This window comes from Perca flavescens, chromosome 13, assembly GCF_004354835.1.
Source record: "Perca flavescens isolate YP-PL-M2 chromosome 13, PFLA_1.0, whole genome shotgun sequence".
In the NCBI taxonomy this organism is placed as follows: domain Eukaryota; kingdom Metazoa; phylum Chordata; class Actinopteri; order Perciformes; family Percidae; genus Perca; species Perca flavescens.
The window spans coordinates 20,824,811-20,840,858 of record NC_041343.1 but is presented as its reverse complement, the minus strand read 5'-3'; the positions used below and the strand labels follow the sequence as shown (position 1 = coordinate 20,840,858).

Genomic DNA, 16,048 nt, shown 5'->3' with positions numbered 1-16,048 from the left:
TTCCCAGTATGTATACGGTTAGAAAATGGCTGCGTGTGACCTTGTTAATTGTACACGCTGTAACTATACAAATCACAACATGTAAATAGGAAAATAGGTGTTAATATTTATATATTGGGAGCAGTAGGCTAGATGGAGCCGGTTACCTTCCGGATCTGTGCTAAACTAGGCTAGCGGTGGGTGCGCCAGACAGAGTTACGACACGCACAGAGATGAGAAGGTATGTATGGACTTCTCTAACTCTGGGGGATACAGTGAATAAGCTAAAGTCCCAATAAGTTGGCGTGTTCCTTTAACTGTTTTCCTTTTCTCATCTCTATCTCATCTTAAAGTAATACTCCACCCAAAGTCAATATGTTTTACTTAAAATGTGGCTTTTTGTGTTTTTGCATCTTCTTTACTCACTAATTACAGTAGCTTAAATGCAAAATGCGATGAACACATTCTGTGTCATCCTTTTACCATCCTTAAAGCAGGAGTGCATTTCAGCATTGTTTGGTTGTGCACTTTAATCATTGATAAAATTAATGTTGTTACCATGCAACTGTCTCCTATGACTTACTCACTCTCACCTCAGTTCATATTCTCTCCTTCCATCTCAAACTCTTATCTCTCAGTCGCTTTTTCCCCATTTTTGAAGAAAAAGAAGGCATCAGTTACCCTCATACAGTAAATCATGTGGGATATAAAAGGTTTTATTCTCCCTGGTGAATAGAGAGAGAGAGATAGGAACAGGGCAGCCTTTCCAGTATATGAAATACAAAGCAAACATGTTTGCATCATTTTAATTAAACTGATAACTGTTGTGGAACCCGGTTTTATCAGGAAGAAGGGTGCAGATGCAAAATAATGTGACAACAATGAGGTGATTATGTGTTTGTGTTATCGCAAGCTATGTTCACTGCACACAGTAATTGTATTTTATGATTTTGTGCCAGCTGCACAATTCATAATTCCCCTTTCCAATGATGGCTTATGTTTCCTAGTAGTGCTTCGAAACACCCCACCAAGAACACTTTGGATTAGAGCAATATTGCCGCTGAGACAATTGTGCTAAAACCCATAGCACATAGTCTCTCTCTCTCTCTCTCTCTCTATCTCTCTCTCTCTCTCTCTCTCTCTATCTCTCTCTCTCTCTCTCTATTTGCTGGAACAGGACTGGCACTTCTCCAGACCATGGGGGTAGCAGGCTTGGCAACGCAGATCACTGATGGACTCATTGAAGCGGTTCGCCAGCATGGACAGCTTGCTACCGTGACACAGAGAGCAGGGAGCGCAGCCCGAACCGCCACAATGCTGGCAGCTGTCGGCCTCCTGGAGACAGAATAAACACATTAGAAGGGAGAAGAGGAGGTGAAAAAGAGCAACTATAAGGTTAGGCACAGGGTAAGAAAGGGAGGAAGAGGTTGGAATGGGTGAGAAAGACAACAACATATGGATAGAGATGGAACTGAAAAGTCTTTTGCTGTATGTATATTTAAATGTAGAATCAAATGCACCAATAATCTATAATAAACCACCATTTTACATTAATATAAATTACAAATGATTACACTGCAAAGCTGATTAACTTGCAACACCTTTAGCCAGTTCATAAATAGCGAAAACACTGAACAACCTTAACGACAAAGGAGTTTTCCATTAAAGTGCTCATATTATGCTCATTTTCAGGTTCATAATTCATAATTGTATTTATATATGTATCAGAATAGGTTTACATGGTTTCATTTTCAAAAAACACCATATTTTTGTTGTACTGTACATTGCTGCAGCTCCTCTTTTCACCCTATGTGTTGAGCTCTCCGTTTAATCTACAGAGTGAGGCATCACACTTCTGTTCCATCTTTGTTGGGAGTCGCACATGCGCAGTAGCTAGGTAAGGACTACTAGCCAGTCAGAAGCAGAGTATGAGGGCGTGCCATGCTAGCAGCTAGGTGAGCATTATAACGTGTGTTACAAAGTGACTCCCGTTCGTCACGGAAGTAAAGGCTGGACTACAACAGAGCTGTTTGGAGCAGTTTGTGAACAATGTTTTCTGTTGGAGATGGTAAGTCCCTTTGGGCTGGACTTTGGGCTTTTTCACTTTGTAAACCTATAACATGCACAAAAAAAGATATAACACAATAAAGGAAAGGGAAAAAGCCAAAAAGCATAATATGAGCACTTTAATATTTATAATTAAAACGCCTTTGGTAAATAGCCGAGTTGCGGGATAATGTACAGCCAGCCGGCCATTTATACAGCTGGTCATTACAACTCAATTTATAACAACAAGCAGCTGCCTGTAGATTATTGATGACACAAGTGGTGGATACAAACAGAAGATGTAAATCTTTACACAGTAATGGATGTCGTAAACCACTAGAAAAGTGTATTTAAGAATTTAAGGGCCACAAACAAAATGCTCTGAATATCAAGTACAGCTCCTTTAAGACTACTGGTTACACCTTTAATCAGATAATCCGTAACCATTGGACCACAATTGACTGAAATGCACCACAAACAGCAGGTGAAAGTGTTCAACCATCACAACATTTCACTGCACACAAGCTTTTTCTTTTTATGATTAATGGTTTGACTTAGTGTAGAGTTTCGGTACATCTAAACCTACGCTGCAAGTAGGGTTTAATGATATAGTCACGCATTTCATTGTGAAGATTAGCAGTTATGAAATCTAAGTCCAGACTGGGTAAACAGTTGCAAATTTGCTACACTATGTATGAATCAAAGTCTGTAGAAATAAAGAAACAAAAACAAACAAAAAAAAAAGTGAAAAATTAACTACTTTGGAGTTTGGGCAACAAAGGCAAAGATGATAAAGTAAAGAAAGTAACAAAGAGGAGTGAGATTGCCAAATAATGGAAGAAAAAGCTGAGAATGAACTTTTTTCATTTAGATGCAGAGAAAATGAGAAAATAACGAGAAAGGTGAGAAAAGAATGGAGGGAGTGAGGGGAAGAGAGTAGTAATCAGCCAAGGAGGTGAGCGGGAGGGGATAATAGCAAGCTGGGTATCCTTGCGGGCTGGCAAGTGGCAAGCAAATGCTGCAAGGGCAGAGTAAAACTGTGGACTCATCAGTATGTGTTCACAGTTGATAGATAATACTAGGACAATGGGGTGGCAGTTGTTGCAGCGGGAGGGGGCAACAGCAAAAGAAGAGAGAAGCATGGAAATAAGGTGGCAGTTACAAGGAAACAGAGGAGATTGTAGGACGAGAATAAACCCCAATCTGTGAACAGTTTCAAATTCAAGAAGTCCCCCAAACCATAAAACGATATAGGTTGTTTATTCCTACCCCCTAATACGACCCATAGAAGCTCTTTATAAAGTAGCGTTCTTAGTGGTGGCAGGAAATACCACCCACAGGAGCGTTTTGCATTCCCATAACTAAACCAGAGAATGTAACAGTCGTGGTCTTAAACACGTCATTAACATTTCAATGTTTTTTTGCAACATAGGCAACAAAACTACATAGTTAAGTTTAGAAAAAGATTTGTGGCTAATTTGGACCAGTGCCCTGATGTTGGCTCAAAGTGGAATGCCCTAATCCTTTAAAAAATGGTGCTCTTTGGGCAAAAGTGGTCCCCTAATACTGGAGTTCAATTCAGCCTTGGTGCAGAATTACAGCCACTAGACCCAGTCCCACAATGCAGCCAGTATGTGCCATTTCTGTGTCTGTAGCTATTGAGGAGGAGAGAGGAAGGGGGCAAGGTGGAGGGTGGGGGTGTGGCCTTGACAAACTGCCACTTTGCTCGTTTGAAAGCCATGATGTCTCTCTCTCATGGGCGGGCCAAATTCTCTGGGCGGGCAAAGCAGAGAACCTTGCTAACCTTGATTCCAGATCAGCCCATCTGAGCTTTCATTTTCTCAAAGGCAGAGCAGGATACCCAGGGCTCGGTTTACACCTATCGCCATTTTTAGCCACTGGGGGACCATAGGCAGGGTGGGGGAACGCATATTAATGTTAAAAAACCTCATAAAGTGACATTTTCATGCCATGGGACCTTTAAGTCTGGATATAATTTAAATGAGGAAATGAAAGGAGACCAAAACCATTTTTTTGTACCAGGCTCTAAACGGTAAAATTGGGCCTTTTGGAGCCAGCCTCCAGTGGCCACACAATGAACTGCCGTTTTTGGCACACACCGCTTGGTTAAAATCAGTACATCAGTTACGTTACTTAACGTGACATAGTTCAGTTTTTTTTTCGTTTGGTCTGTAAAGTAAAAAGTCCTGTTTGTTTGACTCATGAGCCACCTCATACTATACTTTGTCACCTTACTTCCTGCTTTGCTCCTGTCATAATTACTATGGCAATAGAGGGCGCCCCACTATGAACATAAATGAGCCAAACTGCTGCTTGAATAAACGATTTATGTGGGCATTTTTGGGGGGAGAACAGTCTCTTCAAATTGCAACAATATGGCTGCACAGACAATCCTGCAGTTACGGTCTTGAAAGCACAGATAAAGTGAAGAAAGGATAGCTGTAGACATATGCAGAGATAGAGAGAGCGGGAAGGAAGGGGAGAATATGGTGACATAGACTGAGACAGAGAATACCAAGAAATAGGAGCAAGGTGTTAAAAATCGCACCATACTAGAGGATCATTACCTTGGTCTCTGTATCGCTAATATGTTTCTCCGCCTTCTCTTCCCCATCCTGTGTACAAAGAGCTTTAGCCCTCCTCCTGCTCCCCCTCTCCCTGGCTTTTGGGTATCCATCCAAGTCCACAGGGGGCACTGTGTGGTGCCGCAATGCTTCAGGCTTCCTTGGTGGTGCTCTGATGATTCGCAGATTGCTGGTGTAGATGATTATCTTACCAAAGTCCAACACTGAAGACTGAAGAAAACAGCACGTGTCAGATAATCCTCCGTCAGTTAATATTAACAACAGCTGGTGCATCCTAAAATTAAGCATTTTAATTAGCCTAGATTTGTTTTAGATATTTCCCACAATGCCCAGATTCCATTCCTGCAACTGAGAGAGCGTGTCCACATTTAGCTGTGGGCTTTATGTGTGGGTGAGAAGAGGTTCTCTAGTTGAATGCAGCTGAAGAGTCACGCCCCTTGTGTAAAACACAACATACTTTGTAGCTGTGTTCTGGCTTCTGGTGGTGGAGAAATTGGAAAATACAATACTTCCTTTTTTTAACATAGATTTCCTACTGTATGACTATCTACAGTAGAGCCTGGAGGGAAAGACTTGATCTTGAATACTAGCAAAACATTTATTGCATTTAACTGGATCTATGTAATCTACATTTAGTTGTCCATGGGAACAAAACAACCAAGTTGGTCCAGAGATGAAACGTATATATCACTGGTAAGAGTATAAGGTGTACATTTTCCTTGAAGGATGCAGAAGTTGATGACTAAAGTTGTGAAGTGTGGGGAGCCACTGGTTTCCTTATTCTGTATTATCATTTAAAATGTTTCTACAGCATCCTCAATGTTACTTGACATAGAAACAGGAGTCTCTTGGATAATGTAATGACCCTATAGGTTTATGTAATGATATCAGTCATTTTGGCATGATGGACAGCTCAAAATACTACAATAGATCATCAATGAGCCTAAGCTGCCGTTGCCATGGAGAAGAAGCCGGTCAAAGGTGCGAAACAAAGCACATTTCAGAACGCAAAACCGGCAACATAGTTGCTAAATAATTCCAAAATTGAGCCAAAACATAACATAATTTTTTTTTTGAGGTTTCTTGCCAAAATGCACCTTGCATTAGAGTTGGAGTTAACTTCTACAGTCTCACAGTTTTTATGTACACAGGCTTGTACCTTTAACTTTCTATGAACCAGATATTTTTTAAATCACAGTTTGTTTACCTCTTACACTAATGATTTAACTGGAAGCGTTTCATGCCGATCCATGCTGTAGAAGTGCTCCAACATTAAGTCAATTAATATTGTCTATGAGGAAAGTGAATCAGAAAAATTCATGTTTATGGGAAAAATGTATCAGCTTTTAACTACATATCGGCAGGACTGCATTGTTGATTGCCAATGACTTAGTGATTAATTTGCTAATCCCTGGGATTTATGACTTTACCAACTCATTTTTTGGCCATAGTGTTTGGGAACTTTTCCAAATGATCTGAGACAGTAGGTTGCATTTTTGTATTGTGGTGACGAGTGTGCGACTGTTCCTAAAACCTGTACTTTCATCGTGGTTACAGTAGCTCCTTCAGGACCACTGTGTCATCCTTTCAATAATGCCCTTGAAAGAATAAACTAAATCCATATTGCTGTTTTAAACTGATAAATGTGGTAAATACAGGCCTTGGTCACAAGGGCCAAGCGTGCCTTTGTTTGGAGGATAAAAGAATGAAACAGACACTAAAGCCAGCAGGCGATGTGGCTGACCTCCCTCTCAGCCTGCTGCACTAATGAAGCCACCGCCACAGCAGCTTGGTAACTGTGGTTTTTCCTTTCAGATGAGCAATGTTGTAGTGGTTTTGTATATTATTTGTTCCACTTTAATTGTTGTACAATTTTTACAGAACAGCATGCAGTTGGTGCTTTAATTACCCAAGGATTCTTCTCATTTTCTATTTTAAGTCTTGATTGCTTGTTCTGTTCTAAAGATGTATGGATTCATCATTAAATGACTCTGTGTTGGCTGGTAATTGTGTATGTGTTTATTTTGGTGTGTCAGTTTGCTTTTCAGCATATGTAGACTTCTCTGTGCTCTGTGGGGTTTAAAAAAAATAGATAACAAAATGTCCAAGGAGCTGTGATACTTTCTTAATATAATTCTCTTTATGTAAGTATAACCAAAGAGATGCTGCATAGTGATCATGCTCCAAAATTAGTAACTTATTAATTCAAAGGGTGTCATAAACACTTAATCATAATTTTAAGGTGTTAACCAACTTTTTCTGTACTGTAGATGTTGTTTGAAATAGCAGAAAATAATTCTACATATCACATCCATAAATAAGTACATATGTTGAGATGACAATGTTTCTGGTGCTACTTAACACTCTCTATTACCAAACTGTGGTTTTTTTAAGATAGCAAATTGTTGCCATGATGGACATTTAAAATAACATTCAGCAAAATCTAAACATTTTCAATTCCAGTTAATTTAAACTGCACTGGAGAATGAATTAAGACAAGAAAAACTGTCAGTACTTGACATTTAGACAGCCCAAACTGACACTGCTAGTGTGAAATCTAATCTTAGCTGATCTTGTTGAAGATCAAAATATATAAAATCAATACCAGTGAGCAGTATGGCTTACTTTGGAATCTCCCTCTGCTTTCTCAGTCTGGCCTGCAGCAGGCTTGTAACTTCCCATTCCTCTGTACACGTTTATTCTCTGGGCAATGAGCCCTGTTGGAGGATAGACACCTGGGTACAGAACAAAACATGTTGTCAGGATAGAGGGAGAACTTGTACAAGAGAGTCGATATTCATGTTTCATCCACAAAAGTGCATATGTCTTACACATTTGAAACTCTGAGACCACAGCCTACAATGACCAATCATAAGGTACCAGTCTGTATCTGACTTGTCTGGATCAACAACAGTTCATTTACCGGCTAATCGCCAGATGTTCAGCCGGATGTGCCTCACCTTGCAAAACTTGGTTAGTTTCGGGGAACAACAACTAGTGGTGCGTTCTTTTTGTCTTGTAATTGCGACTAGTAGCTCGAGTGTGACGTCACATCCATGTCGGAAAACGAATAACCGCGGGGTTGTTGCGTTCTTTTTGTCACACAATACTACAAGTCGGAGAAAAGATGGATTTTTAGTAACATTTAGGATTCTATTCACCCAGTTGACATATTACACAAATATATTTCACAGTTTGATACATGAAAATTACATTTTGATTAACGTTAACGTTAGGCTACTGCTCTGCTTCCTGCTCAAGACTCGGCTTAAAGCCATTGTTGTCATATAGCAACCGAGCGTCTGTAGCCAATTTCAGCTGCACAAGCTACAAAATAACTAATTAGGTGGTATTTAACTCATAATAAGACTGTAGCAACATGCCTATAGGTAGCAGTATACAGTGCTATGTGTACGACTTCTTCATTTGGTTACAACAAAGACAAAAGTGCTTAAAATTGTAGAAAACCACAATGTTTACTACGTGTGATGCACGGCCAAGACGATTGCGATTGTTTTAAAGAAATGCAAACAACTCGTTATTTTCCTCCTGTCTTTCAATGTATGTGTGGAGGAACCACACCTTACTCCGCAGCACTGGGTCTGGCATTGCAAGACTAGCAACCAGGTTAGCTTTTTCAAAATTCCTTAACATTCCACTTACACTAACCTGACTCCGCCAGATGGATTGCTTCGCATTTGCTTGGCATATCCATCTGGGAACTTTCCGTTGGAGAACTTTTGGAAAGGGGTGAAAATACTGGTTAGGTGATTGGATAAACCATCTGTCTATCACCTATGTTGGTGATAGACGGGCCAAATCAACCAATCAGATCCACGAAGCGTATAAAAATACAACCACAAGCCCGCCCCTGCTGCTGCAGGCAAAGCATAGCTCGTTAGCTCAGTAAGCAAGCAACATGTCGGTAAAGGATATTTGCCGTTTGTGTAACGAGAATTTAGGAATAAAAGGCACCATTTCAGGTTCCCAGACCTGGTTAGCTGATTGGATAAACCATCTGTCTATCACCACCTAACCCGCCTCAAAACCAACGCTGATTGGCCCGGTCGTTTGGCTAACGGCTCCAAATTTTCTCTATCTCAAGATGCCAGACTGATCTGCGAGTGGAAAACTGGAGCTCGCGAGATCAGGACTGTCTCACGAGGCTACACTTACACTACTGTTTTTTTGGAGCAAGTAGTTCATTCTCACTAGAAACATGAATACAAATTTATTAAAACATTTTTAAACGAGCAGACTTAAATTTCCATGTCCAGTCGCCGTGGGGCAGTTGGGGTTTGCGGCACAATCGCAAGGCACTTTATAACAAGACATCAGACATAATACAAACAAATAATTATTATATCAGACACCGACAAACAAAAAATGAAGAATATACATCACACACTACAATACACTATACACCCTTGGGTATGGTCAGACCAGCTGGACGACTAGCTTATTCTGACTGATTAAAGGCTTTTATGGCTTGTGGTACGAAAGAAAATTTGTATCTGTTCTTGATCAGAAGGGGTAAGCAGAAACGACGCATAGATGGCAGTAGTTTAAAATGTGATGCCAGGGGGTGTGTGTGGTCACATACAATGTTATTAGCCTTTCTCAGCAGTCTGTCTTTGTAAATGTGTTCAATGCTCGGTAGTGTTACCCCAAGTAACTTGCTGGCAGTTAAGACTGTTTTTCTGATTGTCTTTTTCTGAGACTCAGTGGCATTTCCGAACCAGCAGATAATACAGCAAGTTAAAACACTTTCAATAAAAGCAGTATAAAACATTTGGAGCATTTTGTTATTAACATTAAAAACAAGCAGTTTCTTTAAAAAGTACATTCTTTGCTGTGTCTTAGTCTGCAGGAGATCAGTCCAAGAGTCCCATTTAAGCTTGTTGTCCAGTACAATGCCAAGGTATTTGTAGTTTGTAACAACCTGAATGGCACCACCATTGATAAAAGTGTCGGTGGATTGCTGTGACTTTCTAAAATCTATGGACATTTCTTTGGTCGTATTGGTATTTAAAATTAAATGTGAATTATTGCACCATTCTAAAAAGGAGTCTAAAACTGGCCCATGATCTACAGTACCTCCCCGTCCTGTAGCAGACTCACTAAAACTGTATCATCAGCGTATTTAATAAAGTGCCTATTTTGTAAAGTGCTAGTGCATGAATTTGTGTATAGAATAAATAGTAAAGGAGATAGAACACATCCTTGTGGGGAGCCTATGGATGTTGTCATCAAATCAGACAGAGATGAGCCCACTCTGACCCGCTGGACTCTACTGGTAAGAAAGTCCATGATCCAATTAATAATACCTGTATCAATAGAAAATTCACTAGCTAAAATGTCTGCAAGAATCTTAGGTTGCATAGTGTTAAAAGCAGATGAAAAGTCCACAAATAAAATCTTGGCATGAGTCTTTGGTTTCTCAAGATGAGTGTGCAAAAGGTGCATTAATGTCAGAATAGCATCATCCACCCCTTACTTAGTTACTGAAGAAGAAATTGTTTGACACATAACTCCTTGTCAGAGGGCTAAATGTAATTTTTACACTTCAGTTTCTGTAGAGATTAAACACATTAGATATGTTAATTGGTGAGCTTTAGAAGTGCTAGTAGGCTGACTTTGTTACCTTTGGACAAAGCCAGGCTAGCTGTCCCCCCGTTTCCAGTCTGTGTGCTAAGCTAAATGAAGTGGCTGCTTGCTGTTGCTTAATTTTTACCGTACAGATATGAGTGTGGTATCAATTCTCATCTAACTCCCTGCAACAAAGCACATTTGCGCATTTCCCCAAAATGTCAGACTATTCTACTAACTGCACACTTTACAATAATTCTGATAATGCATTCACTACAGTAGAAATGTATACAATATCATAAACATACTAACAATTGCAAAGTATTTCAGCGTTTCATCCTATTCCAAATATAATTTCTTGCATATTAACTGCCAAAGTGGCAGTTAATATGCGTAGTGGACTGTAAAATGGTAGTGGACTGTAATACCATTTGCTCTTAGAAATCAGCCATATGTTATTTTAGCAATAGATTGTGAACTGCATCATCAAAGCAGAGACAACATGTACAACTGGGTGAGAAAAACGTGGTGGTTTCAGCTCAGCATGTTCTACTTTGCCATCAGAAAAAAATAAATGACTGGAAAAATATATATACTGTAGAGAACATGCCACACCGATTACAGTATTTTCTGGGCACATATGGGCTTTGGGCCTGTAATTGTGTAGCCTTGAGATGTTCCCCATCATCATCGTCATCATCATCATCACCACAAACATTGCTGCAACTCTTAGGGTTTGAAATGTTTGGCAGTTCTACTGTGCACACACAAGTACAAACACACTGTACAACACAGGCTCAATCATGCACAGCCATTATATTACTATGAAAGCAAAAACATGCCAAAACAATTTCAAGGAAACCACTCTAAAATATAGGCTGGAGTACCATATACAAATGTAATATGAAAATCTTGTTGGCCTCCAGCCCACACAAACAAACCTCTGTGCATATAAAGTAATACACAGTGGTAGTGTGCTACACAATCATAAAAACCCACCCGGTTGGTCCCCATGAGCATCCTCAAACCCACAGAGCTGCTCCACCTCCAGGTGGCTGGGAGGGATCTTGCGGTGAACAAAGCTGTGAGGGTATTTCTCCTCTGGACTGTCCAGCTCCTGACCGTCCTCATACACATGCTTCAACACCCGACCGCTGTAGGATGACGCCAGCTTGAACCTCACCTGTGGTTTGGAGTTGAAGGTGACAGGTTTTTACTCTATTTGCATAGCTTGTTAGCAGAAAAAAGAAGATTATTGGGTATTCAAAATGATGTTTGATAAGACAAGAGGGCTGCATACAAACATTTGCAGCATCTCATACATACAATCTAACATCGTGCTTCATTCAGTTTGACATCAGATGCAATTAGAATCTGAGAACTATCTTCAAGCACACCAGCTTCAGCTATGCTAAAGCATGCCACTGGTATTAAAGCAACTGCATAAAAATCATTTAAAAAGAATGCTTGGCAATGACCTCAATACATCTTTTGCTCAACACTTTTTACTTACTTCAAAAAGCCATGAATTCGTAAGAAAGTGGTTCTGTAAATAACTCACCTTTCTGGGCTTGGTGCCTTCATAGTGTTGATTCAGTTTTCTCTGGAATTCCTCCATGGTGGCTGATTGAGAAGGGGGCGCCGAGAGACTGTCACCCCATCCAAGAAAGCTCCTTACTTGAGGTGAGTTGACATCAGCTAGACACTGTGGTGCCTGGTGAGATAAAAGAATGTATGTTTGGATGAAAGAATGGATTGATATACAGCTTGATTGAAGAGCCTGACTGAAGAGCTGCGTGTAAGGAGTGGGTGGATGACTAGATGAGATGAAGCTCTCTCCGTGTGTCCTGCCTCCTAAGTTTGAATGTACCTGCTGTTTTAAAGGACCACCTTTTTAGCTCCCTGTGCTAAATTATTCAAAGCTAGATCCTATGTACAAAAAGGGTGCTTGCGAAACCAGAAGCTGCGTCATCAAATAATTATGATGACCAGAATAGAAGGTAGTTGAAGCCTGTGTGGAGTATTGTGTGTTTGTGTGTGTAAGGGGAAGAAAGAGAGTGAGGCTGAGTGTGTGTGGGAGTTGTTAGATACAGTAGTTGTAGGACTGCCTGTCATTGGACTGGCGCCGAGTCCATCCGTGTTTAAAAGTAACCATGAAATTTGATGTCTGTTGCTGTCATACTGAAAACCTTTATCAAAAATATACCTATGATTACTGACATAACACCTTGCTTTTAGTGTGCTTCCATGACTTATAGTTTTATTGCATGACTCAGTGAGGTTTGAGTCAGTCTCTTTGCAAGTCTAGTCTACATAAGTCTCTGTTACAGTATTAGATCTCAGGTCAAACATAAAAAAATAGGTTTTCACACATAGCTATTTCATGTACTACAAATTTAAAATTATTTACAGAAAATTATTTCAATTGAAGTAAATCCTTGAAAGTATACAATTATCCCCCTCCCCCCCCCTCCTCCCTCATTATGCTACACTTTAAGGACTTGAAATGATGAGTCATACAATTAGGGTTTTAACTAAATCACTATGTGCTAAGTGTTTTCCTGTCTAGTATAATGGCTTCAATTATATGGTAAATTACGTATCCTTATTTTGTATTTAACTTTAATTACCCACTACTAGTGTGACTAATACAAAGGGTTACCATGCATTAGACACAGTAAAGACCAGAGAGTCTGGGGGATGTGTTGACTTACAGTAGTTGCTCATGTTACCAAAAAATTTCAAAAAACTTTTTTTAGTTTGTCTTAATGCAAGTAATCAACTCAGTAATTTTCATGTGATATCTAAAGGTTAAACATTTTTACCCTATTCACGTGAGAAAACGAATGAATAGGCATATGAATAGGCTATATTTGGGTCTTTTTCGAAACTTTCTCCTAATGGGATTTTTTGGGGCTTTTTTTCCCCATACTCAGGACATATTGAGGATACAAAATCAGTTGAGTTTGCTTCTGTTGCAATTTGTCCTAGGTTGACCCCCATTTTGGCTTAAAATGACTGGACTATAAGTAACACGATACAGAATCCCCTTCTTTTTTTGGTAACATAAAATATAGTACTGAAATCAACTGGTCAGTGGATTAAACATAAGAACTATCAGCATGACCAGACATCTGTTTATTATACTTTCTGTAATTAAAAGTAGTTTACTTTATCAGTGAGCACGACATTCATAGAATTATTAATTTGGACTCACAACTTGTACATTACAGTCCAATGACCCATGTTGTGGAGTCTTTATGTTAAACACATTATGGAATCAGGAGTAAATCACTCTCCCAATTTTATGATCTTTAAATGCCGTTTTACTGAAAAACTCCCTGAATTGAAAGTGTGTATTAAGGAGGAAAACCAGAATTTTACTAAATGGCCCACAAGTGCCAAATAGTCGTTGAGATTGGTTATATTCCAAATAAAGCAATATTAGTCTAATCACAGGCCTTTGATTTTTCTTATTTAATATTCCCATCATATAAAAGTATTGCTTACGTCTCTGATTTTGCTTTTTGTCATATCCAGAATTTTCCTATCTGACTCTAATAAAACCTAATAGGGTATGATTCATGCCGTCAGCATCCTTCTAGGCATAATTGTATCACCAGTTCGGAGACCAATTTAAGATTTCAATCACATCTATGAGCACTAAAGTCTGCATCACTTTCTCCTTTCTCCTGAGTCAATGTCAGGTCAAATCCTGGCATCATATGTTGGACCTTGTGTGTGTGTCTGTGTGTGTGTGTGTGTGTGTGCAATGACCAATCCATAAATGCATACATACAGCATTTTCATTATTCAGTATAAAGAGGTTTGGAAAGTGTTATTATCTATACTGTATTTTGAAACTGCTGATGGCAGTGGCAACTTTTTGTGCATCTTCAACGGGGTATTTTATAGAACAAACACGAATCGAACAAATGGATGCCATTATCCCCATGCATCTCAAGATCAATCTTACAATTATCCTTACAGATGACTGTTATTAAGCTGAGAGTGAATGGATGGTTTAGAGAGAGAGAGAGAGAGAGAGAGAGAGAGAGAGAGAGAGAGAGAGAGAGAGAGAGAGAGAGAACTGTGATAAGACAGAGACCCCCTCTCGTCGCTTCCCTGACCGAGAGTCAGCTTAATCAGATTGCAGAACAAGCAAGTACGGTCACTCAAGCGAGAAATTGTTTTGGGTGCATCACAGTGAAGGAATCGTTTAATGTGTCAGGATTCTGGCTGCTTTCGGTTTAAATGATTGCCACTGTAAATCTGTCTCTTCACATTAACAGTTCATCATCCCCATTATCCTCCCTAAATACAATACGCAATATGATCTCCATTGCTCAGGTACAGTACATGCTCTCTGCTCGCTATAGATCTTCATCTAATCCATTTTCAGCGTTCTGATGGTACAGATCGAAACTGAGCAATAATAGTTTTGGTTTTAAACATGGTTGATAATGCATTTGGACCCAAGTGTGCAAAGACAAGCCTCATTGAGCTGCACATTTAAACCTAAATAGAAATATATTCCCCAGGTGGCCTGAATCAAACCCTACATGCTAACTGTTGTGGATTAGTAAATTATAATCGAAACTCTCTTATGCTGTATCAACAAACCAGGTAGGAGCATGAGGAGTGCAGGCTTCTCCTCTCTAAATCGTTTGGTAACACTTTATTTGAAGGGGTGTGCATAAGACTGACGTGACACCCAGGCACGGCGCCAGGATTCCAGTTTTGGATGGGCCAGACCAATTGTGGGTGGGCCTTAAATTAAAAACGTTATCAAATCCCTGTTTAACCCAATACAAATGAATGGCTAATATACTGTTATATTATATATATTATATGTGCTTACATAATAAAGATTGTAACAGCTTGATGCTATTTATATGTTGTTGCATTGTAAAAAGTTTCGGAGCAAAGGACGGACCTATCCGCGATCGCTCTCCTTGATTCTGCCCAAAAGAAGAGCGCTTTGGAATCTCCATTACGCACCATACCTGGCTGCGCTATAGCGCATCTCTCCTAACCTAAGGCCTATAGACTGTAAAAGTGGTCAGGAATCTAATATTTCCCCAAAACATAGTTTAGTTCTGCTCGTATAACATGATGCCGAATATTTCACAATTCTTTTCAACTGTTTTAAGTTTTCAACAATATACAAATCAACAACACTGCCCGACAGTTTCAATCAATACTTGGCCATAGAACGTGTTCATTGACAACGTTATCTGTCATGTAAAACAAGACTCAAGTTATTTCCTTACTTTAGTGTGATGATTCATGTTAAAAACATGTTTAACAAAAATAAATAAATCGCATTAACAAGCCCTAAAGCATTATTGGCCATAACAAGCATGAGGGAAAAACAACTTGACAACAGTAACAAGCTGTTATAGAAATAGAACTGGGTCTGCAGCTTCTGTAGCGGGTTATGAATTGATTATTTTAATCCATCCATCTCATATAACGACATAATACAGTAGGCAGAGTAGCCCCATACCTTACTGTTATCCTCTGGCGGTCCTACACAATAAAACTCAGCAGAAGAAGTGACCGGATACTTTAGCACTGGTTGAGTTGCGGGCTCATCCACGGAAGACCGATCCACAGGACTATATCCATAGGGGCTATATCATCCACTCGCGAGGCAGAGGCAAAGGCTAGCACCGGCGCTGGTCGCGCTGGTCGCGCTAACCGCGCTAGCCGCGTTAGCATCCTGCGGTGTCCGAGACAAAGATGTGCTCGGCGTTGTGGATCTCAGCTCTCCTTCATCTACTGGTTGCAGCGATGACTCGGAGACCGTTCGTGCACGTTTAAGG

The 16,048-nt window shown here is 39.8% G+C and overlaps 1 protein-coding gene across 4 annotated transcripts in view; it reads right to left on the bottom strand.

Annotated features, from left to right (window-relative positions):
* Positions 1 to 252: 252 nt before the first annotated feature.
* The window catches only part of grxcr2 (glutaredoxin and cysteine rich domain containing 2), a 38,512-nt gene continuing 22,716 nt past the window's right edge, over positions 253 to 16,048 (bottom strand). For 3 of the 4 annotated variants that reach the window (XM_028596490.1, XM_028596488.1, XM_028596487.1), the window contains exons 2-6: positions 11,782 to 11,934; positions 11,220 to 11,403; positions 7,257 to 7,366; positions 4,614 to 4,841; positions 253 to 1,314 (exon numbers count right to left, since the gene is read on the bottom strand). In XM_028596490.1, coding sequence (XP_028452291.1) covers positions 1,141 to 1,314; positions 4,614 to 4,841; positions 7,257 to 7,366; positions 11,220 to 11,403; positions 11,782 to 11,838 — 753 coding nt within the window. In that variant the 5' untranslated portion in view covers positions 11,839 to 11,934 and the 3' untranslated portion in view covers positions 253 to 1,140. Of the gene's footprint in view, positions 1,315 to 4,613; positions 4,842 to 7,256; positions 7,367 to 11,219; positions 11,404 to 11,781; positions 11,935 to 15,729; positions 15,765 to 16,048 lie in introns of those variants that run through there. The other variant, XM_028596489.1, reaches the window with a different exon arrangement.